General features: G+C 36.2%; 1 protein-coding gene across 12 annotated transcripts in view; it reads left to right on the top strand.

Annotated features, from left to right (window-relative positions):
• The window catches only part of NBEA (neurobeachin), a 509,812-nt gene that overhangs the window by 267,660 nt on the left and 217,590 nt on the right, over nt 1-24,562 (top strand). For all 12 annotated transcript variants that reach the window (XM_069808013.1, XM_069808012.1, XM_069808005.1 and 9 more), the window contains 2 exons: nt 2,982-3,090; nt 6,740-6,906. In XM_069808013.1, the coding sequence (XP_069664114.1) occupies nt 2,982-3,090; nt 6,740-6,906 (276 nt within the window). The remainder of the gene's footprint in view (nt 1-2,981; nt 3,091-6,739; nt 6,907-24,562) is intronic.

The following is a 24,562-nucleotide window of genomic DNA, read 5'->3' as shown; positions in this document are numbered from 1 at the left end:
ATAACACTGAAATATCCCATAGATAAGATTTTTGACAACAAACAAAAAGGAAGAGAGCAGGTATGTCTGTAGTTTTAAATAAAACCAAATAGCCTGGACTGGCCTATGTTCATACTGCTTAAGGTGAGCACCTGCTAGAGCAGAGTGTCTTCATTCACCCTACGTAGCACTTAGTCCAGCTCTTCCCTGAAGCCTGTACAGTTCCTGTTTCACTTTAAGATATGATTACTATTTTGTCTGTTTAGTTCAGATTGTTTGGAATAACATGAAGGCTACCCACTAGAATGATGTGTTCTATGTGTGCTGGGGTCTGGTATGAAAACACCTGCAGAACATTCTTGGGCAACATTGGAGGGAGTTTAAGTTGATTCAGTCGCATCGATGTGTCTTCAGCGAACTGTCCCTTGGACCATGCCTATACATTTTCTGGATGGAAGTTAGAGCAAGCCAAAAAATGAGCGGGGGCCAAGCTAATGATTTGAGAGCTGTAGGCAGTCAGGACCCAGTGCTCAGGCATATTCCTTGGTCCCTTCTTATTTGTCATCTCCTTGACTTTGGACCCTGAAGAATTGCAGTATTTCAAGGTTACCTGAAATCTGGCTTAGTTTGCCTAATGTGCTGTCCAAAAGCTGCAGCAACTCTGAAGTTGTTCCCAAATGCATCAGGTCTCTTAGTCTTTGGAGCAGAAAGGTCCGTTAGAGGGCTGGGAGGTACAGCTGGCATCACCAGCAGTTCCAGCCAGCTGATTTGAATCATCTGCTGCACGTTTTCGTTTTCTGTAAAGCACCAGAGGCTAGTGTCAACAGATTTTATTTTGTTTTTTATCTTTTATATATATATATATATATATATATATCTCTTTTCTCTGAGCACTGGAAAGAGCTTTATTTATAACTTGTGGAAATTAGCGTTCTCTGGAAATCTATTTGAAGTCCCTTTGACGTGTTTTAGTGCATAAATGGGCACAGAGAATGTGGACAATTCTTACTACAGATAAATACAACTAAGATGAAGATAGTATGTATTTATCATTGCTCATGAACAGAGGCAGCTTAGGTTGTTTTTTGAGGCATAAAAACCATGCCCAGATGTCCCAAATAATAAACCCAGTGGGTCAAAGTTAGTATCGATCTTTTCTCACCAAATTCTTGGTGACAGGGAGTGCCTACGAAACCTATTGATTTCACCTAAAGCCATTTGGAACTAGAAATCCTGCCTGGACCACAGCTGGCTCAAAGATACTGAATTTGCACTGTGCTCCATTTATTCAATATTTTATTCATTCAGGAAGGGATGTACAGCTAGTAGACACTTGAAGTCTCTGTGTTCAGTTTTGAAATCCTAGCCAGTTGCTTCCAGGCCATTAATGTCATATGGAAAAGTTCAGGAAGACCTGTGATGCAAAATTTGATTGGAGATGTTAAACACTTACTTCTAGTATTTTCTCATTTTAGAAAAGCTTGTTGAAGTCATGAATGCTCACTCCTAAGCCGTATCCGAGGGCAGGTCTACACTTACCTCTAAACAATAAAAATCTGAACACTTATCAGTAATAAAATACTTAACAGTAATAAAATACTAAAGCATATCTTCCAGCAGGGTAGATTAAAAATAAAGCTAAATTTTGAAGACTACAACAGAGGCAACTTTAGTCTTTCAGCTTATAGTTTGCCAAAAACTTTTTGCTTTCAAGAACCGCAAAGGGTTAGATATAATAAAAAGGCTTATTAAAAGCATGAATGTCCACTGTGAAACCTTGATCCAAGCTCGTTTGTCATTATCTCCAAACAGAGGCCCCAACATTTATGTCTTCCCATGCCACAGACCCATAATAAACATTAGCTCAGGGTAAGTGATTTCCTTCCTTCACAGATGGTAGAACACACCAAAGGAGGCAGGAATAGAGTTCACGTCTTTCCATCTTATAGGTATAAGGTCTAATAATCATGGTTTTCATTTCTAATAATCACGACTTTCATTTGTGGCACTTCTAAGCACCAGACACCAACCTTAAGGTGGAATTTGCTAGAAATTTCACATTCTTAATATAAGAATCTCTGAAATCAAATGTGTTTCCCTGATGCTGCAAGAAGGAAAATCCCAGACTGTATGGCAATTTGACACAAAGAGGAACAGTTCTTCCTGATCCTAAACAGACCTGTCAGATCTTTGCATCCTGAAAGATATTTCCTCCCTGCTGACAAGAAGAGCAAAGCAATTTTTAATAGAGCGGACAACCTCAGATATGGACTGTAGGGACAAGAAAGCAATTGCTTCCATTCTTCCTGCCCAAAAGATATCAGCATTATTAACAACACAACGTTGTTTATGCTGCAATTTTATTATGTATCTTGTGGTGTTTGGTGGTCTTTACAAGAGTCTTAATTTAAGGTGTCTGATTGACATCCTCAGTCTCAGTCCAATCTTAATCTATTTTTTCCTTCTTTTTAAGTAAGATTTGTCTAGTTCTGATGCCATGAAAACTTGGAAACATGATGTACTTTTCACTCCAGCGTTTGAAAAACATTTAAGAGATACTTATATTATTTTGCAATTTTAATAGAATTTTAAATCTTCTGCAATCTCATGATTTTTTAAGACTTTGAAAATGGAATATTTATATTTAATGATATAATGGTATCAATAAGAGTTTAAGCAGTTGTCTAGTTTTTTAATAATAGTATAATATTCATTTTCATATTGAGACTGCTGTTAAAAACATACTTGAAATATAGTACATCCATAAAGAACTTTTCCCTTCAATAATAAATAGCAAACTTTTTCCATATAACATGATTTGTCTGTGCTTTCACAAATGCAGAAAATTTTGGGTAAAATTAAACTTTTTATGTCAACTAATTGGCAGTTGCATTACAGTAGTTTCATTAATTTTAACTTTTTCCATTTTAATTAAATCTGCTGAAATAGCTTATTTGAAGTACCTCAGATACAAAGGTTGATTTTGATTTTTCTTATTTTAGATTATTGTGTCATGCGATGAAAGACCATATAGTACGTGTCGCAAATGAAGCAGAATTTATATTGAACCGACAAAGAGCTGAAGATGTCCACAAGCATGCTGAGTTTGAGGTAAGCCTGAGAGTTGGTGCATTTCTGTTTCTCTGTTTTCACTCAGTTGTCACCTAGACTGTAACCCCATACAGTAAAGTTTTTTTTCTTCCAAGAAAGAAATTTACATTGAAGGCATTTCATACTAGTTTTTAAAAGTTTGGTAAATGTCAAACACAAGGAATGGGTTTAATTTCTCATCTCCTCACTGAAATTCATGAAAATATTTACAGCTTGAAGAAATCCCTTAATCAGAATGTCTCAACTGATATGGCAGACCCTTAGGTTCACAAAGAACTTTTCTGATTTATTGCAAATAGTCATGCAAATCACCTTAGTAATTATTTTTGTTGGATATTATCAACAGTATATGTGAGTTCAGTAAGAAAGAAAAGTAATTAATACACTTGTGGCACTTCACAAAAAATAAGGAATAGAAATAATTTGTTAAAGAAAATCAGTATTTTAAGGTAATTTTGTTAGAACATTTTGCATTTTGGAGCACTTTAGAACATTTACTTGCTATAAGTTATATACTGAAATATGGTATTGCATATCTTTCTTGCTAGTTAGGAATCGTTAACTACTAACAGGAAGATTGTGTTTAAAATGTCTATTCTTTTTAAGTTTTGGAAGAAGTAACAGAGCAGTTGACTCCCATAACTCTTTAACATCTGTAATTCTTACTCCTAAAAGGCATCAACATTCAATTGCTTTTTTCATCAATGAGTGTTGCAGTATACAATTTAAATTACATTGCTTGCAAATGATACATATATACAAAAACCTGTTTTTAAAATGTGTTCAGTTTAACAGCTTTCTGATTATTTCTTCAGGATTAATTTTGTTCCTACTCAAAAAATTTTCACGTGGAAGTGATGGAGTAAAGTTAAAATTTCATTTTTTACATTGCTTTATCAAATAGGTTTTCGCATTCTTATGGTGTTTTGTACAACATTTCAGCATCACTGTTTTTTATTACTTCCAAACCTGTGTGTGCTTGCATATATTTGTTTATATGTAACTATATAAGCACAAACATACATTTCCACATATTTTAATGCTCAAGTGACCTAACGTTAGTATTAAGATAGACTGACTTAGTATTGATGATAATAAATAGCTGTATCAATTTATTCATCTGTCAGAAAATGTCACCAAGCACCTGGTGGCTAGAAATAGGATCCAGTAATCTTAGTTTTGATGAGGTTTTTATCTCCTTGAAACAGCTCTCTTAAATGTGCACTTTGATGTACTAGTTCTTGTGCTCCTTGACCTAGCTGAAAAGTGTGAGACCCAGAGATATCTGTTGTCATTTTGGATACACATAACCTTTACTTCATTTTGTCAGAGCAGACAGCAGACGCTTGTCATATGGGATTGCAACAACTTTATTACCAAGCATATACTGGATATTTTGAACTTAGATAAAATCACATTTACAATTAAGTGTGTGTCAGAGTGAAGTTTCATATTGCCTCAACAATAAATAACATTTGATATTTATCAGAGCATCGTGCAGTAACCTAAGATGACAATAGAAGATTGAGTTATCTGCTCTTTGAAGAATACATTGAGGTATAAGATCTGTCAGAACTCTAGACAAAATGAGAATATTCAATTAACTTCCAGCTTCTGTTAGCAAATAGGATTTAGAATATTAACTAAATTCCCTAAAGGAATACCCTTAAGTCAGTCTTATTGTCTGGTAAAGAAACCAACACATTTTTCATATATGAAAATTTTCATTATTTTTGTCACATGAAAAACCTCAGCTACACATTGTAGATGAGTAAGATAAAATCTGCAGGTCATAAAAGAAAATTATGAAATGTAGCCTGTGTTAAATATGAAACTCAGATGTACTTAAATAAGGTGATGGTTAAAGTCTGAAAGAATGTTTTCTATATTGTCTTTAATAATGGTAGGTATATAACGGAACATTTTATTATTCACCCTACTTGAAAGTAGTAGGGACAAAGAGATTTCTGGTAGTTTTCTGTTGCATAATTGTAAATCTGTCATTTTGTTTTAATAAGCTGTATTGGTATATGTTCTGGGTTTTAGTACATGTTAATCATTGCTCTCAGCCAGAGAAGCGAGTGGCTATTTTATTTTTACCTTTTAAAACTTAATTGAATCATTATGGGTGAAATTATTTGGCCCAAGCTGCACCAAGTTACCGTGTCACCTGTGTAGTGGGGAGGCCATGGACCGGCATCTAAATTTTATCCCGTGACTCCAGTTGCAGTCAGGGCCAGGGAAATTCCTCCTGGAATGGGTGCTTCGCAGTTAACTTTCATTTTGTTAACCTTTGTAATTGTTCAGGAAGAAAAATGAAAATTTAATTTTACTGTCCAATGAGCTGGTGAAATATTAACCTCATTACTAAGGCAGATCATTGTACTAATTGGTGCTTCCCTGTACAAGAAGATAAATTGAAAAATGAATTAACCCTTTATGAATTAGTGTAACAATTGTTCTTTTCCAGCTAGATCACTTGAAATAATGGCTGTAACACAGTGGAAAGACCACTGTTAAAATCTTACTGAATGCTAACGTGATCTGTACTAAAAGGGTAGTGTGCAGAAATATGAAGAATAAACTACAATTTAGTATGTGGTTAATTTAATTTTAATTGCTCTTTTGAATACTAGAAAATAGGATTCTATTCAGTGCTGTATTACAGCACTGAATGTTGATTAAATGTTCTAGAGTGGTACACAATAACTATGCATGCAAAAATGCCTCTTAAAAGGTGATTTTAAAATTAGCTGTTTTGAGAATAATCTAGCCTTTGTAATTTATACATAGAAAATGATACTTACAATGGAGTTATTTTAATTAGTATGGGTACATTTGCTTTGTTTAGACATTTTGAAAGGATCTTTACTAGGAGGAGAAATTGAATTTGAACTGAATATGATTTTGAGAAAAGAAGTGGAAAAATTATATTGAGCTTATTATACATAAAGAAAGGATTTATCAAAACTAAAGTGCACTACAGAGTTTTGACAGTGTTAGAAACAAATTTGCATGAAGGTCAATAGCCACAGCATTTATTTTTAGAGCTAGTTGTCTCTTAAAGGAAACATGAAGAAAACATTAGATCTTTTTCAGTTTTTAACCATTAGGGTTTTTTAGAAGTGGTGGTATGTTATGAAAATTTTTCACGTTGTGATATGAAATAGAAAATATACTCCTTAATTTCATAGTTAAAAGTGTTTCTCTTTAGCATCCATAATAATAAAATTATCAAATGGCTTTTTAATTGTAGGTTTTATTGCAATTTAAAAATCAAAACCAGTGTACGTATTTTTTTCCTGTATATTATGCTATGTATGTTATACCTGTATTTTATACCTGAGAACACATGAAACTTTTACAAATAAAGACCAACTTTTAAGGCATATCTGTGGTCATACGTATAGATGCAGAGATGTATAGCTAAATGTTTTTAATTGCAATTCTGTTGTCTTTGCCCTTGATATTTCAATTTTCCCGTGGATATATATAGTAGTAGAACCATTTCAATTGAACGGTGTGTCCTACTCCTTTTAAAAGTATTTTCATGAATTCTTGTCATGTTTAAAGAGTTTTAGTAAATAATCATTTTAAGGTGACTCTAAATAGCCTATCTTTTATGAAGTAGATATACTTTCATTCCTAGTCGCAGTGCGCTCAGTATGCTGCTGACAGAAGAGAGGAGGAGAAGATGTGTGATCACCTTATCAGTGCTGCTAAGCATCGAGATCACGTTACAGCCAACCAGCTGAAACAGAAGATACTCAACATACTAACAAATAAGCATGGTGCCTGGGGAGCTGTTTCTCACAGGTAAGCTGCAAACATAAAATGTGTGGCTTTAAATGTTACTTTCAAAGTTTAAGAGAAGTAGTCATTGTATAACTGAAATATGAATGTATTAGAAGCTAGTATTACTAAAATATATTTTCTCTGTTAGTCTTTTCTTCAGCTGGTTCTCGAGAAGTCCTCTTTGCTAGAGATTCACAGATCAAACTTCTTTATAGGCTGCGAACATAGTATTTTACCATATTTTAAGTAAATTGTAATGGGTATTTGTTGATTATAATGCAGTTTTACTGTTAGTATGTCAGTAGGTTTTGAGGTTCCTACCAGTATTAGAATCGGAGTGGAGTGTTCTGAATGACATATTGAGAGAGGTAGAGATTTCCATATAGACATCGACAGAGGAAGCCTGAAATAAAGAAGAGAGAATCAAAATGACTTCTCTGATATTGTAGAGTAAGTCAGTATTAGAATAACCAGCAGAACCAGGTCACTTGAGTTGCTGTCTAATGCTTTCTTCTGTTTATAGCTTTTTCTATGCAACTAATGAACTGGTAAGATCCACTGGTAAATTTTAACTCTTCTACAACAAACCAGTAGTCAGTGCCAGCCACACACAGTCAAAGTCTGTATGCTTGAAGCAAAACTTACATCGTACTTAAATGTAGTGTGTGCAAAGCTGAAGATAACCAAAGAGCAGCTCAATTCTGCAGGTTCTCCTGTTAAATAAATAAGTAGATAAGTAAATAGATCCAAAATATATGATTTCTACTGTATGTAAGTGATATTATAGTGTTTGAGGTTTTAGTCAGAGCTGTATTGAGACCTGTTTTTAAAAATTCATTCTATTCAACACAGAGGTGAAATGAAACATTTTCATATATCATGCCAGAACCCAGAGCCTTGCTCTTTCGAGTCACAAGAACAGCCAGTGGCTCAGGTGCTCACCCTCATGTGGAAGACTTGAGCTGAAATTGCTTCCTTCATTCACAGCAAGGTCTTGAGCCTGGGTCTGCCATGTGAGTGCCCTGTCTGCAAAACTAGAGACCGCCAAGTCTCTTTCTTCTTTGTGCATTCTAGCCACAAATATGTGATTATTTATTCAGAGCGGAACAGCTCAAAGAAGAGAAATCAAGGAAGTTCTGCTCCCAAATATCCAAATTTTTACAGCTTGATTTTTCTACTTAAATCATGTTTAAGTCTGCTCCGAGTCAGGCAGAGCAGAACAGGAAGTTCCATTTTAGCTCTGAAAACCCTTTTCAGTAAAAATCTAGTTGAGACTGACAGACTAATACGAAAACTTTTCTCTAGATAAATATTTTCTTTAAAAAAAATCTATTTGGATTTAGCTTGAATACATATCTAGGGCTTAAGCCTATTAGAAAAGTTGCCAAGTAATAAATTTGACACATCAGTAATAAGGTTTAATAAATACCACATATACCGTTCATTCTTTTTGTAATTCTCTCTAGTTGGTTCTTGCAGTTATGCAGTGTTTAAAAAAAATGAAATTTTTCATGTTCATCATCCTTATATCTTCCAAAAAAATCCCTATTTCCTGGATGGTGATGGAGTTGTATTTATTTTTTAAGGTGGTAGGAAGTGTGGAAATACAGTCCTACAGAAACTCTGTAGTCTAACACCAGAGACATCCTGGTGGCAATTACAAAAATGACTAGTAGATGATTGTGATACGGTTAATTCAAAACAGCCTTACTCCATAATGGACACTCGTGTTATCTCTAGTTGAGGCTTAAAGCTGTGTATCTGGAGACTTGAACCTGATGAAAATAAGCGCAATTTTCAGTCCTTTGAATGTCTTTGAATTGTTGAATAATGTTGTTGCTCAAGTTCGTGAATGGCTGCAGACACTTTGCAGGCTTAAATCAGTTCCTGGTCACTGACTTTTTCAGGAGACCATCTCTTCTTTGGGCCAGATAACTTTCCTTTCCAGGATTGTTGATGGCATCCTAAACGGCAACAGACCACCGCTGCGGCTTTTTTTGCTCTTCAGTCCATGATACTTTTTGATGGGCCATGAAGCAGCTTGACACCTCTGACAAACCTAGCAGATTTCTTACATCAGACAAAACAAACTCTTTATTTTATTCCTGTCATGCCGCTTCCCCGGTGTGTCTGCTTCTCAATCACTTGCAGGGCCGCTTTCTCCTTTCGGCGCTCGCCATGTTCGGTGCGGCTGCCGGCCTGGTCGGTATTTTAGCCACGGGCTGCTGCTTCACCCAGAGAAGAGGGGACATGGAGACGCCATGAGGTCTCCAAGTGGGCTTCCCAGTCTGCAGGAGACGATCAGGAAGCAAATGGCCTCAGGGGTGCCGCGGCAGCTGTGTGATCCGCCACCCAAGGGCACCTTCCGTCACGAGCCCTGGCAGACTCTGACTGGAGAGGCCTGGCATGGCGGCAGGCAGGGGGAGAGGCCCGGTGGCTGACCTGCCGAGCCTCGTTAAGGACCAAGGTCACTGGTTCTCAGCGGGCAGAATTAAAAAATTTCTGCAAGTGCAGAAAAGTAGAGTGGGGTCTCGCTGAACTGCTTCGGCACAGAAGGCAAAAACTGCTGGTAATTAGGTAGTTCCTCCAATACTTTTTATATGAGGGAAGTTGAGATGCGTTCTAAAATTGTACCTGCCTTTAGTCTTGACCAGCAAGAGACACAACAGGCTTCAAGTCTCCATTTTTAATTCCTGACAAACAGTTACAACATTAGCAGTCTCTTTATAAACCGATGCTTCTCTGTGCCCCAGGAGATACAGCCTGACTGGAACACAGACTTACTTAAAAAAAAAAAAAAAAAAATAGGTTGACACTCCAGGCCTGTAGACCTCTGTAGTGATTCCATCATTTCTGTTGGGGAGAGCGTTCCTGGTTCTGAAGGCACACACTGCTGGTCTCCTGTCCCCGTGGGAGCTGGAGACCGTTCGCTGAAATGGTGAATTTAGGATATTGTTCTCAGGCCCAGAAGGGGCAGGGAAAGAAATAAGCAACCACTTCTGCATGGTAAATACTTGGGCAATAGCAATGCCTTTTGACGACCAAAATGGGTAAGATAGGTAAGAAAATATTTGGGCGGGGGGGTGAGTGTGGTTCTTAAAAACTTCAATTCTCTATCACATACACAGTCTGCAGCTACTGATTTACTGATAATTGTAGCATATAGTACATCTATATGTGGGTTGGTTTGTCTCTCTGCAAGGTAAAGAACAATTTTAAGGTTCTTTGACATAGGTGCTCATGTTATAAAATATTAAAGTCTCATTTTGTGAAATATGACCCAGCTGTAGAGAAAATTTTTCCTTACAAGCTCCACAAACTGCTTGTAAGCATCCCCAGCTTTTGCATCTGCGTGTATTGTTTTTGCAGAAGGCAGCAACCAGCATTTACTGTGTTTAATCTGTAGGTGCCACAAAGTTTACTCTTTGTTATTAAGAAACAAATAGACTATTAAGAAACACAGAAACAGCACTGGGATGAAAAACAAGGGGTGTGATGAGTGAAATTCTATAGTACTTGTAAATTATGAATTTTTAATATATTATCATAAACTTTTCTCAAAATGTCTGAAGAAACAAGAATGAAGTTGAATGGTGTGAGTCAACAAAATACCATATGAAACTTTCAATTCTAAGTTAGATTATAGTTACATAAAGATAGTTGAATTAAAAATAACATCGTAGGTGACTTGCATTTCAATTAGCTATTCATTTATGAAGGAGGAATTAACTATATGCAAGTGCTCCACCACTTGAATAAATGCCTACAAACACAGTACCATTGTACAATCTATCCCTGTCCATACGTTAATCAATCAGTACAGTTTGAGTTGGTCTGAGAACCTGTCTACTCTTTCATCTCCTTCTGTCTAAAAATGGTAATTAACAGTTTGGAAAAAAACCTTTATTTTATATTGCTTATCAGTGTTAACTTCTCTCCTCCTTCACAAATATTTTCCCTTCACCTCTTAAAGTGAAAACCAAAGTTCTTTTGCTCCATTTCTTGCAGGTTTGAGCATCAACTCCTCTACAACAAAAGGAAATTATTGAATCATCTTATTTTCTTCTACATATCACAGACAAAGAATAATAAATTTCAAAATAAATCTTTTTAGTTTGTTGTAAATCCCATTTGTGTCCTTAAGCCAAACTAATTCTGGTTTCTTCATTTTGGCAATTTGACACTTTTAGGTATTTTCATAATAGCTTACCCTAAACAGACTGGTTTTCCCTTTTTAATTTCAGCATTCTACCAAAATTAGAATTCTGCAGGTTTTTCCCATTCAGATGAGAAATTGATGAGTTGGTTATTTCTTTGATGTATTGCCACTTATTCAGAGTGAATATGCAACATCCTATTTCCTTGAACTCAGGAAGAATCAAACAGGGTGTTTCATAGCTTAGCGTTCAAAGCTTCTTTAAGCCAGCACTTACCCTTAGCTTTTTTCAGGGTTATAGTCTTCATGTCACAACATATGCTTCCTTCTGTCTTCTCTGTCAGCTTCATATGGTGCTTCTCTTCCTCCCCATCTGCTTCTCTCCCTATACACATCTTTCTTAAAAAAAAAAAAAGTTTAGTGAAACCTGTCTGTACACACAGTTTGAATTCCTTATCAGCCATATGCATGCCTGTGTTTTGGGCCATAATATGTTACCATATTTATTTGGAGTATCCTCTTATTTCAGCTTCCTGGTTTAATCAGATATCTCAACTTTTTAAAAACTTCTGTTTGAGAATACTGTATATATAGCTCTACCTTACAGTTTCGCTAGGTTTAAGGCAATCTAGGGCAATACAAAGAGTTCTGAGTTTCAGTTTGTGTTCTAAATCTAAATATGAAATACTTGTCATAGATATTTTCACATGATCAGTTTTGATATACACAGGAGGATTACTATAATGAGAAAAATGACATTTAAAAATGAGACTTGGTTCTTTTGCTTTCCATGATTTGATGAAGGAGGTTCCACCTACATTAAAGCAGCTTTACCAAATAGCAAGTATACAAGGGCTTTTTCTGTTCAAATCCATCTTTGGTTAAACTAGACACCCATAACAAATTAATCATTCATGGTGGAGGGCAGAGCTGTCAAACTCATTCTGTGGTGAAGACCAAATTTGTCTGGGGAGACGGGCTGGAAATAAAAAGTTTCTTGCCAGACAGCTAGTTTTACCTCTCACTACGGCATGTGCTTCTGCAGAGATTGGGTTCTGCTGGGGCCGGGGGGAGAGCAGAAAGAGGAAAACTCCCCTTTTCTGAGCCTGTGGGGCTTGGCAGTTCAATACGTTGATTCTGGGATGACGCTGCTTCTAAACCAAATGTTTCCAGTTTACAGCAAGGGAGACCAGAATGCAGGAATTTAGTAAGGCGGCGTTGCCCTTACAGGCGGCCTTTGGCATGCTCTGACTCCATCTCTACACTAGCTGCTGTCTTGGGAGGTTCAGAGAGACACAGAACCGATCCTGTCCCCCACCGCAAATTGGCTTTGTCTGGTTTAGCCATTCATTCATTTCTGGCTCATTTTAACATAAATTACAAAGGGAGCTTTAGAACAGTGGAAAAGATGTAAGGCCAGATCCTGGCTGCTGGATCCAGAAGTGTGTTTGACATGCCCGTTGTTAAGAGGGCCCGTTAAGGTTCTGCATCTCCCCACATACTCTGTAAGAACTATGAATTGTCTGCATTTCTGGAATTGGTGGAATCTGTTTTTCTTTGCAGAACAGATCCTTCCAGACTGATCTGATGGAACTGCACACTCATTTCCAGCTCATTCATTAGCTATCCTGATTACAAGTTCCAAATATTTAGTTCTGAGATTATTTCACCACAACAAAACATTAAGAAAATGCTTTTCTGTCTTCTGTGGTTTTTACTTAACTGCGCTACTTGAGATTCCTTGAGGTCAGCAAATGTGTCAGCATTATTCACCTTTTAGGTCCAGTATGAGTCACCCTTCTGTAGCAGGATTTAAACATAAATGTGAATGAGACTATTTTTCTAATCTGATCACTCTTCTGTAGTATTTTACTATTTCAATCCCCTTCTTACCTTTCTTACTATGCTTTCTGCTTTGTTCTGCTCCTGCTGGTCTGCACCCATCATATTACATCCCCTACCCATTGCGTACCCTCTTCCTTCGCACCCCCCCAGTTGCTTACTGCTGTCATGGAAGGCAGAAATTATTTGAAGGAGCTCTTACTAATGGTGCTGTGGCATTTGACGAGCATGACAGAAAAAGGGGTATAGAATAATTCTGTATCCTTTTCTAATAATAGGACGTTAGATGTAGGATGCTATTTGCGGCATACAGATAGCTGCCAAGAAAGGAGTATTGTATAACTGGAGACGGGCTGTACGAGTGCGTGCACAGTTTGCTTACGTGAGATTTATTCAGTTCTGTATTTGTGCAAGGTTACTCAGCTGTTTTGCACTGTGGTGCTGTTCACCATGGAATTTTTCCCACAGCTGAAAGAAACCTCAGAAGAAAATATTTTCTTTGGAAAGAGGTAGTGTTTTCCAATGTTGGGAAACGCACGGTACTCAGGGAAGACTTGTTCAGCTCTACAGAAAGACTTGTTTATCTCTAGGAAATACAATACATTGTATTTCATATTAAAGAAGGAAGGCCTCTGCATTTTCTTTCACGTTATTACTTCTGCAGTAAGAGAATTATTTTTTCTTCCCTGGTTTTTTTCATTTCTCTTCAATATGTTCTCTGTTTCTGCCTAAAATTTCTTTTTCCGCTTTTGCTTCATGGCAAACTCAAAAAGGAAAGTTTTGCCAATGTTTTTCTTTAAGCTTTAGAACAACAGAACTTTAGATGTCAGTAGAATCTTTAACCGCAACAGCAATCAGAATACAAATCCAAATAGCATACAATCACTTTGCTATATATATTTTCATTGCAGCAGTAACAAGGGAATTTTAAAGTAAACATATATTAAGAGGAAGGCCAACCTTAACAAACTGCGAGGGACTTCTGCCCCCATGTAAGTCTAGCCATAGAGCTAGCATGTGCACATGCAGCCGTTCAGCTTGTAGGATACCAGTCACCATAACAGCCGTAGTGGTTCAGACCAGCCATCCATCTAGCCCTGTAACCTATCTTCCACTGTGAGTGAGTGCTTACGAAATAGAAAGATAGGACGAGCAGACATGACAGGTCCATCAAATACTCACTGAGACTCTTTGGATTTGCAGCTCGGGATTTCCTGAGGAATCGCAGTTTCAGTCTCGATTTTGAAGTTTCCCCATCTCAGTAGGGCTTCGAAGTCCAGCTGCCTTTCTTCATGTTTTCCTCCTAGTTCTTGCAGTGGAAACAGCTTCTGCGGTGGGTACCAGCAGACTGGACCAACCTTTGCTGGTATTGGACAATGTTCCTAGCATCTGTACTCCTTCTTTCCCTGCCTCCCATTTAGATAGAAGTAGGAACTCAGTGGAAACTGTGAGGGAAGAATTTCTCATTAGGCAGATAACACTTCCCTCACATGATTCTCACTTTTTCTCCCGTGTCTATCTAGTAATAGCTATGCAATACATCAGTGGATTTCCCATCTTCTCTATATGTAAGTTTAGAAAGCCAAGAATAAAAAAGGAACAAAAGCCATAGATTAGAAGGTTCTGAAAAAGTAAGTTTTATGTTTCTAAGAAGGCCTTTTTTTCTCAGAAATGAAAATCCTTTGATTTATTCTTTATTTTGTGACATAGAATGGGTGAGAAACGTTGTATTTTTAAGTCGCAGTAAGCTGTTGTAGTACCATTACACTCCAGGATTCTTTCCCGTGTGATGCTTCAAGTAGATTACAGAATATGAGTGCAAAGCTGTACAAAATGGCTTTTTCTAAGAGAAACATATGTAGTGTTTTGACAGACTTCTCAGACATTTTTGTTGGAAACATCAGAAATGAAAAGTTTAACCAGAAGTGAAAACACAGTGGACCCATTTTGATTCCCCTCCTCTAAAAACTTTAATGTGCCTTGTACTTTTTTATTTGAAATATATTTATGTCCAACCATATGTTTGTAAAATAAATTTGAGACATTCAGAGTAGAGTGTGGAAAGGAACTGAAGATTAAGTCATCCTCAGGCACTAAGGCAGGTGTAGTCTGGTACATCCCTATCACATGCTTTGCATCCCCCTTTCTTTGATGGGGGGAGAGTGGAATTCTGCAAACACCTGAGAAAACCTGTTCTATGTCTTTGATAGCTTTATTGTTGAATTCACTTGTGCATTATAGGATCCTTTTCTTTGCTACAAATTAGATTAATTATACCTGGTTTTAAACCTAGCCCTTCTCAAAGTGTTCGGAAGCTGATACTGTCCTTTCAGGCTGTTGACTTCCAGACTAGACAAATGCAGTTTTTTCAGTCTTCCTTTACTGTTTAAATTATCTATAGCTTGTATAATGTTGGTGTATTGCTTTAGATTCCTTGCAGTTTGCCTACATCTTCCTTAGGAAGAGGTACTGTAATCTGGGCACTTGATTACAGGTGAGCCCTCAACCATGCACAACTCTACTTCAGTTTGTTTTACACTATAGCTTTACTGATGCATTCTAAAATGAGATTGCAGGCTCAGTCAGTACTTTCCAGAACCACTCTGCAGGCTCTTACTCCCTTCTACTAATTGGCAATCACTTGCTGTTTTGTATCTGTGCTTCTAATTGTTTTTAAGGCTGTTGTCTCTCTCTTTTATCTTACGGGTTTGAGACTTTTTGAAATTATTATTATTCTCCCGCACTACACTTACAATTCTCACAGCTTGTTGTCACCTTAAGTTTTATTGTGGATTTTCTCTGATTCTCCATCAAAGTTGAAGTGTTTAATACAGCAGAATTCAGGAAACAACCCATACAGTCTCCCACTTGAAAACATTCCCAATCTGGTCATGAACCTTTGATACTCACTATAAAAAATCCAGGTTTTAACCATTCATGTATTCCTCTCTTAGACCGTTAACGTATTTCTTAGTCTATACGAACAGTAAGTACTCTCGTGTTAAAAGATCGCTATTCTAATTATGCTATAGATGAATAAACAAATAAATAAAATGGCAAAGGTGTGAAGGAAATTATTTGTTCATAGTAAACCCACATTACTTGTTTCAGATTAATTATCTGATTGATAAATTCTTCTAGTATCTTTGCATGTATCAAAGGTAAACATTAGATTATAATGCATTTAGTGTGTTTTCCCCCTTTTAAGACCACACAGCATTCTTTTCCAGTCATCTGGAATCACACCTATCCTTCATAAATTTCCAAAGAACTGCTAAGTAAGTGACAGGGATTGCCCTGTCCTCCTCCTTTTTTTTTTCTCCTTGTTACATTTCCTTTTTGATTTTGTGAGTTTATTAAAGAGCTCTTGATTACAACCACATTGGTGTTTTAGTATATTTTATCTTCCTTCCACATCAGGATTGTTTGCCGTTGTGTATGTAGTTTCAGTTTTAGAAATTGTGGCAAGTTTATTTGAACAGGCGTTTATCCACCAGTTTCCTGAAATTTTCTAAGTTTGGGGGATTTAAACTTAGTTGTTCTGTAGCATTAATGTTTTTCCTTGGAAATAGGAACTCTCAGTGATTATTTTCATTCTAGATATATTTCCTCTTAAATATTCTCATGAAAAAATCAGAATCAAATGTAAAATACCTTACTGAACTTAAACTACTTTTCAAGCTAGCATACACATGTATACAAAACATACATCTTTTTATAACTTCTTTTTTTTTAAGGTCTATAGTTTTAATACATGAGGCCTTTACCACCAAGCTTGGTCTTTTTTCATTCAGTTGTTTAAAAAACCTAAAATATCTCATGTCTCCATCTTCTTTCAGAGGTGGTGGTGGAGATTTTTTCTGTTGTATCTCAAAGTGCAATACTACCTTTTTTTTTCCTTTTAACATTGCCCAGACTTTCAATAAACATGTTTCATGGCTGTCTCTGAAATTCAGAGGAAGTAAACTATTATGTGCTAAACAAAAAGTATCTCTTTCTTGTTTTTCACAGGAACAAACGCTGATTTGTCTTGGCAAGCTTCTGTGATGCCAGCCTAAGTTTTATCTTCTGGATACTAAGACTTAGTTCCTGTATTGCCCATTTTCCTCATTGCAGTGTGTAATCAGCTAAGATATGTAATAGACTGATCCATTTTTCTTGTCTCCTCAGTTGTTTTTTTCTCCTTCCCCTCTTCCCCCCCCAAAGTTAAAAAAAAAAAATCAACCTTCGAGATGAGTTTTCTCCCATTTTGGGTTCTCTGTGGTACAACATCATCCTCCTTCAAACTAGTTTAGAGCTTTCCTAAGTCAATGCATCAATCATACAGGTCATCTGATGCTAAAAAGAAAATCTTTTATCTCTGCATAGCAGGTTTTTGTTTTGGTTCATAGTCCCATTTTTGAGGAAATCAAAGATCTCCTCTCAGCAGTATCTGTTGTGTCCTTATCAGCTACAGCCTTCATCTATCCACACCTTTACCATCAACCAGAAATACTCTGTGCTTGTGCCCATTTCACTTTATCTCCTCGCACTCTGTCTGCAGTAATTTCTAATCTGCTTGGAGTTGTATCCTGCAGTGTTACTACAGGGTAGTGATAGGCAAGTGTGTGTGCAACTGCTGCTCCCGAAGCGCCGCCGAAGAGGTCCTGTTTTCAGGTGTTTTCAGTGTTTCATGGTTTGTTGGACACAGAGGCCAGCAACCAGAGCCTTGTCCCTTCCTTCTTACCTTAATATAGCTTAGCTGGAGGGTTCCTCGGGTTTGGTGTTTCTGTATGCATTTTGTTAGCACAGTCTGTACTTTCACAGATACTATACTATGAAGATCGTCTTTAGACAATTCACTTTTCTGATTTCTGAAAAATATTCCCAGCAGATGTTTCTCTTTCAATTGGCACTTCTGGGTTTGTTTTTTGTTTTTTTTTAATTTTATTTTATTTTGAGTTTTTTTAGAGTGAAAAAATAAGTTTACACAGGTTTATTTTGACTGACTCAGGAGCACCATGTCTGTCATAGACTTCACGTGACTTGAAGGAGGTTGCTGTACTTGGTTATACTGCTTTCCTCATTGATAAAATAGATATGGTAATGCACAGTATACTTCTAAAGAGTAATTAAATCATTCAAGTTGGTATTGAAAGTACTGCGTAGGTTTGGGGTTTTTATCTGTTTTTACATGGCTTGTATAGATTTGGTACATTTGTTATTATAGCATTTACTTTTTCTATATAACCGTGTTTCTTCTTAACCTGGGTTTTTTTCAGCAGTAATATCTGTTCACATAGAGGTTTGACATATATGTAGATATATTTCTTGTACACTTACAGACATAAAATATCTGACAATGACAGAATGCAAGCTTCTCCCAATATTTGTGCTCCCCAGTATATTGATATCTGTTGTCAATAATATAGGCTGCTGGTTAGGTTGTAAAGCTCCATTGCTCAAGAGTGTTATATTTTGAAGTCATCTGTCATGGATGTGTTGTAGAGATAGGAGACTATTTATGTTTATGGCATTTTAAGTAACTCAGTAAAACCCTGTAGAATATACAGAAAAGGCTTGTTTACTGTCATCACTGCTCACTTAATCCTGTGACCTTGACATGATAGTACGCCCATAAAGCTCCCTGCGGGTAGTTCAATAAAATAGATGAACATCAGAGTCTAATGATTGTTTCAGCTTCAGGAATATACTGCCTTATGCTGTAAGTATTTCTTAAACATTCAATAGCGCTGAACCATTTTAAAACCCAATAATGTAGCAAACCATCCAATTGTCTAGATTATTAGAAAATCCACAAAAAAATGCATAAGCCACATGTACTTCTGCTGTTCAATTTGACAATGCTAACCATTGTTTTAAAAAATATTCTGTATACATAATGCCAACAGACAAAAATTAAAATGAAATTATTTCTTAAAATTTAAGGGTACTTATTTTTCAGATTCCCATTGTTATTTCTCTTCTCTCCTGATAGTAAATTATATTTATTGGGTGAGAATGCTTTTTGGGTTTGTTACAGTCACAATCTGAATCTAGGAAAGATTCAGGTGTAAGAAATTTCTTTTGATGATTTACTAGAAGTTATGTTTGCACTAATGGTAGGAAGCAATAAAAATGTACATAAAGAGGAAGCTAAATTTGACGTCTCTTAGGCCCAGTTTAGAAATACTACTAAAGCCTTTGGGCTTTGCCATAAGAGGGCCTTAATTTTTATGCATAATATATCTTGTGCTATGTGAAAACATGGAGGGAAGTAAAGCATGATCTATTTGCCTCATGGTGAGTGGAAGTGTTGTTTTGGCATTATTAAAAAATGTTCTTTTTAAAATTTTTTTAATGTATAGACATTCAAGTTTCCAATTGCTATTAGCTAACAATGCATTATTTCCAGGCACACTGTAGTCTTTTACACTGAATAGTACCCCGCCCAACCTCTTGTGTTTTCTTGAATCAAAAGTGATGTTTTCAAAGTTGATGACAGCTTCACAGTAGAGGAAGTTTATTTAGTGAACTTCAGAGAGTATTTTCAGTGGTAGAGCTTCATACTGAACTGTTGAGCTAAAAATCTCTGAAAATTAATTGAGTGAAATCTGTCAGGAAAAAAGAGCAGCAGGAGCAAGAGCAGGATGTGATATGTATCCACCAGAACAAAATGGAATCTGCTATCCTTTCTGATTTAATCTCAATTAAGTACCACTGAGAAGCATGAGATAAAATAAAAAAACACCCCACATTATTTGGCTACATGCCAGGCAAGGTTGAGTAAGAAAAAAATTGTTTCTTTCATAATAGTCTTTGCATTTGAGATCATCATGAAGAGTTAATGAATTTCTCTGTTTGTGTACTCTTAGAGGACACAGACAGACAAACTGTTTAATTGTTCCCCAAGTATATGTTACTTTTCATTTTTAACAGTCTTGGAATTAAAAATGTAGAAAAACTGATTGGAAACTTGTGGGACTGGCCACCAATTTCTCTGATAATGGCCTCAATGAAAACTATACTGTCTGTTCAATTTTAACAAAGAAGGTGTTATAAAGGTTTGAGGCCTGATGGAATAAAACCAAAGTATTAAAATTAGTATAAAAGACAGATTGGAATTCATGTACAATTCAGTAATGTTAGAGGAATATCACCCATTGTCTTTAAAAACAAGGAAATTACTTTTTACATACAAATTATATTTTTCCATTAGCGTACATGGTCCTTTAGTGTATCAGATATACTCAGGCTTAGTTTTCAACTTACTTTTTGGACTAATGACACTGTGTATGTTGCTGCTTTTGTTTGGTGATGAATATATATTCATCTTCATATATTGTCTTCCCTGGAAGGAAACAGACCTGTTTCTTCCTGAATGGACATCCAGTGGAGGCCAGGTACATCAGTTCTTCTAGTGTGTGTGTTGCAGAAGCTAAATCTACAGGTCGTCTGTCGGGTTCTGGCTATGGTATTCCCTGTATATCTGCATCACTTGATAATCTTTAGCCAAGCTATGAAAGGGTGTTATTGCCAGCTGTTTGGGGAAGTTTAAAAGGTTCTGCTGGACACTACTAAATTTTAAACAAAGATCTTTTCTTAGGAATGTCCTATCCTGAAAGTAGGAGAATAGCTCCTTTATTTCAGTGACACAGTGACAAATTACTAAGGGTGGTGCTCTCAATGCAATATTTGTTTAGAGGATTCCACTTCTTTAAAAGTAATCAACAAATTCTCAATTTGCATACACTAAAAGCAAAAAAATGTACTTCTAAATTCTTGTTCTCTAGTATTAGGATTAGAAATATATTTACTTTTCCCACTCTTTCATTAAATTTTTCACAATCCCCATAGTAAAGCTGTAATGCTACTGTTTTCTAAAAGACATACATTCCTTAGGAAAAATCTCTGCTGTAAAAATGAAAAGGCCAGAATGGACATTCCCTTACAAGAGAACTTTGACAGATTCCTGCTGTCATTCATGGTTTCCAAAACATTTATAAGATGTTAAATCACAAGCAGCTTTTGAGGTAGCTTTTAGTAAATAATCGTTTCCTGGGTGCTGGCTTCTTAGGTTGTCCATTGGCTCTAATACTCAGAAGTTTTTATTGTTTTTCTCCCTATACCAGTGGGTATTACCAGTTGTAAAAGCAAGACACATACCTTCTGCTAGTATTTTTTCAACCCTATTAGAAATTCATAGCTAATATCGTCACAAACATTAGAGAAGCATAAAGGTCAGTGAATGATATAATTGGCATACATATAACTGAATGATGATAGTGGTTCCAGAAATTGCGGTCACTTGGACACCTAGAGTGGATAAATTAAGGAGGGGCAAGGAAGATTTTCATCCTACCTGACAAATACTGTCTGACTGAGAAACAGCTGTAGGTGTGACTGAAGAGTCATTTTGTAAAACCTTTGAGTTTAGACCTGGCAGACAACCAAATTCGGAAGGATCTGGAGGCAGCGGTCCTTACTCCCCAGTTTTTATTCTCATGTCTGACATTAACAGTGAAACCATGAAGTATCAGTCAAGCATTTGTGTTACTTTTTGAGCTGCCTGACTTTCAAAGTAGTAGCACGTGTTTTGATTATTCTGAGAGCAGAAGAGAAAGGGGTGAATCTTCTCCCTTTCCGTAACCATGCTCACCACTCTTCGCTTTGTTCTCCTTCTGATGGTAAAAAAAGGCAATCAGCAACAAAATCAAAAAGCTTTACTAGTCCATCATCAGTGCAGAAAGATTAAAGTTTGAAGTCCTTTATGAGCTGGAATAATTTTCAGAAATTCCAGGAAGGACTAATTTCCTTAATGGAGATTCTAAACTCTGATCTGTCTTCACAATTTACGGTTCAGATCAAGAAGGAGCAAAACTCTTAGGGTCATTGCCTGAATTTGTGAATGAGGGAAAGATTGCTGGTATATTCCAACATTTACTCTATATTTACATAACAACTTCCTTTCTTTTTCTTTTCTAAACCAGTCAGCAATAATGAAGGGGTAACATGGTTTACACGATTTGTAGTTGTGAGGTCTGCGGCGCCTTCTTCAGATTTCTCCCTAAACACAGTTGTCAGTGCAATTCAGTTTAGAGTCAATTATGGGCCTCCATTTACAGTATCTAGGTGTTGCCTAACCTTCCGAAACTTTCCTGTAGACTTGGATCAATGAAAATTATTTAAATGACACCGTATTGAGTGCGCTCAGTAGTTTTTACTCTCTAGTGTATCGAAAACAAGGGAATTTAATGTGCATAATTTATCTGGATATTTCATGTATTGAGATCAGGAATTAAGAGATAAAAGTACTGTAAAATGCTGTTTCATTTTGTGTACTGCATTAAGTGATTGTGCTCATGCATGCATTCGTACCACAGTAAGAGTTAAGTTATAGAGTATAGTTTTTGAGATTTTCTTCAGCACTGTTGCTTAATTATTTTGAGTTTTGTGGTTTAATTATTTATTTGCATTTTTGGTCTTACAAATTATCTGCTTGGGCATATTTCTTAAGCAACTGACTAATGCAGGAATATTTTGCATCTGATTTTGGGGGTGGGTAAGAGTTGTTTTTCTGTGGGTCAAGAAAGCAATAAGAGTGAAAAAATGATGTGTTATTTCCATGATCTAAATGTTCTGCAGCAGTAGCAGCAGCTGAGCAACTCACTATTATTCAATGCTACATTAACTTTTCCATTAATGCTGGTGCTGTAAAATATGAAGCCCTTAAGCATCGTGAAGTTGCTGCCTGATTTTTGTTCCTTTACATGGCTGCTGTATATTTGCATGTTACAACCATTATATGGATAATCACCATCATTACTTTTTAGAAGGTCATTCTCTTCTTGTTCTGAATATAGTTAGATACAGAAAAGCCTTAACAGAAGAAAGAGTCTTTAAACGTATTTGCTACAAATGCTGTCTTTTTAGTTTATTTGCATCTATGATTATATGATGGCAGCCCAAGTGTCAACAAGATATTTTGCTTCTGGGTTTTTCTTTCTTTCTTCATTAAATAAAAAACAAAACCAAAAATAACCCAAGAAAACAAACTAGAGACCATGAAAGACCTATTTTTTTACTTGAAAAAAAAAAAGAAATAAAACAGTCCTGCTAGAGGGAAATTATTTTTCAGAAGTTATTAAATGTTATTTTGCACCGAGATAAATTTTCGTTATGTAATAAACATAATGATATTTTCAACATGCTGGAAATTTTTTTAACTGAGTAATATGTGGAGATTGGAATTATGATTGTTCAGATTTCTTGTAGTTTTTAAATCTTTGTTGCAAATACACATATTTATGGGAATAGTAGACCTAGTAAGTGCCATTAACAAATCAGAGCAGCAATTCATGGCACTTCCGACCAAGACATACCAACTGTTCCACCCACTCTCCCCTCCAGAATTCACAGTACAGTTCATATGGGAAAGCAAGATTCTTTCTTCAGCTATGAAAGCAGCCACTTTATGCCCTAAATAATGAAGTTATAATCTTGGTGGTGCCAGTGAGGTGACACCTCAACGCTGAATAAATCATTTCATTCTTTATCTATCCACCTTGTTTTCCTCATCTCTAATACATGAATTATGGTACTTTGGTAACAACAGAGTGATTTGAGATCAGTTGATGGAAAAAAAAGCCCTAAAAATAGTGCTTAATTAATATCTTATTTTAAGAGAAAGGTTTTAAATATTTAGTGCTGCTTTGCTTTGCTTTATTTTTAAACATGCTTTGGTCGTGTAGTTCTTTAATGAGTTTTTGCTATGCCTCAGATTCATTGTCTGCACTCTTTTGATGGTTAAAATCAGCATCTGAATCAGCATCAGCATCTGAATAACAGGATGAGTTTGTGCGATGGCTCATATAGAGTCCCTTTTGGAACAGGATGAAAAGGCACATCTGATTTGACTAGCAAGTCCTTACTTCAATTGTTTTGTTTCTTTTCTGCGGTTTTCTCTCCCACCTCTCTGTCTTACAGAATTTTTGTGATGCTAATTTTTTTTTTCAAATTCAGGTATTTTGATGTTGGTATTATTTGATTTCAGGTACACATAGGAAGATTAATTCAGCATCCAAATGCTAGAAATAACATTCTGTATTCTATAAATAGACCGACTATCCATATTGAGCCCTAAATCTACAAAGAAATTCTACCCTGGTTTCATGACATTACATTTATAAGGAACTTTAGAATTTATTATATTCTTTCCATTATGCAAATACTGCTTTTATTTCAGGAATTTCGCTTACTCAGTGTCTAACTTATCATTTAGGAATTTTTCACAGTCCTGTTTAGTAATCACTAATCTGAATGGCATTGTGTTACCAGCACATGTTCTGAGTGTGCACTGACTAATCTAAACCCTCTTGGGTGTTGCTTGAATCTCATCCCTGGACTGTGTCCTTCCAACAGAGGATTATGATTTTTCTCATTTCTTTCTCAGAAGCTGCTGAGAAAATTCTTTTACACTTTTATCCAGGGTATATTTCCTCCCCAGACCTGGTCAGTGTCTTTTCTGTGTTGATGCCCTGTCTGGATAGTGTATCTGTACTTGCCAGCAGCAACGTGGCACTCAGAAATGTTTGTGGTCCTGTTTAGGCAGCTCATGAAGGGGATTTTGGGGAATGGGAAAGAAGGGGGTAAAGAAAGTCATTGGTTCAAACTTGTAAATTACTTTTGAGCTTTTTTTTT

Source organism: Haliaeetus albicilla, chromosome 20 (assembly GCF_947461875.1).
Source record: "Haliaeetus albicilla chromosome 20, bHalAlb1.1, whole genome shotgun sequence".
Classification (NCBI taxonomy): domain Eukaryota; kingdom Metazoa; phylum Chordata; class Aves; order Accipitriformes; family Accipitridae; genus Haliaeetus; species Haliaeetus albicilla.
The sequence above is the reverse complement of the archived record's forward strand: the minus strand, read 5'-3'. Positions and strand labels throughout refer to the sequence as shown.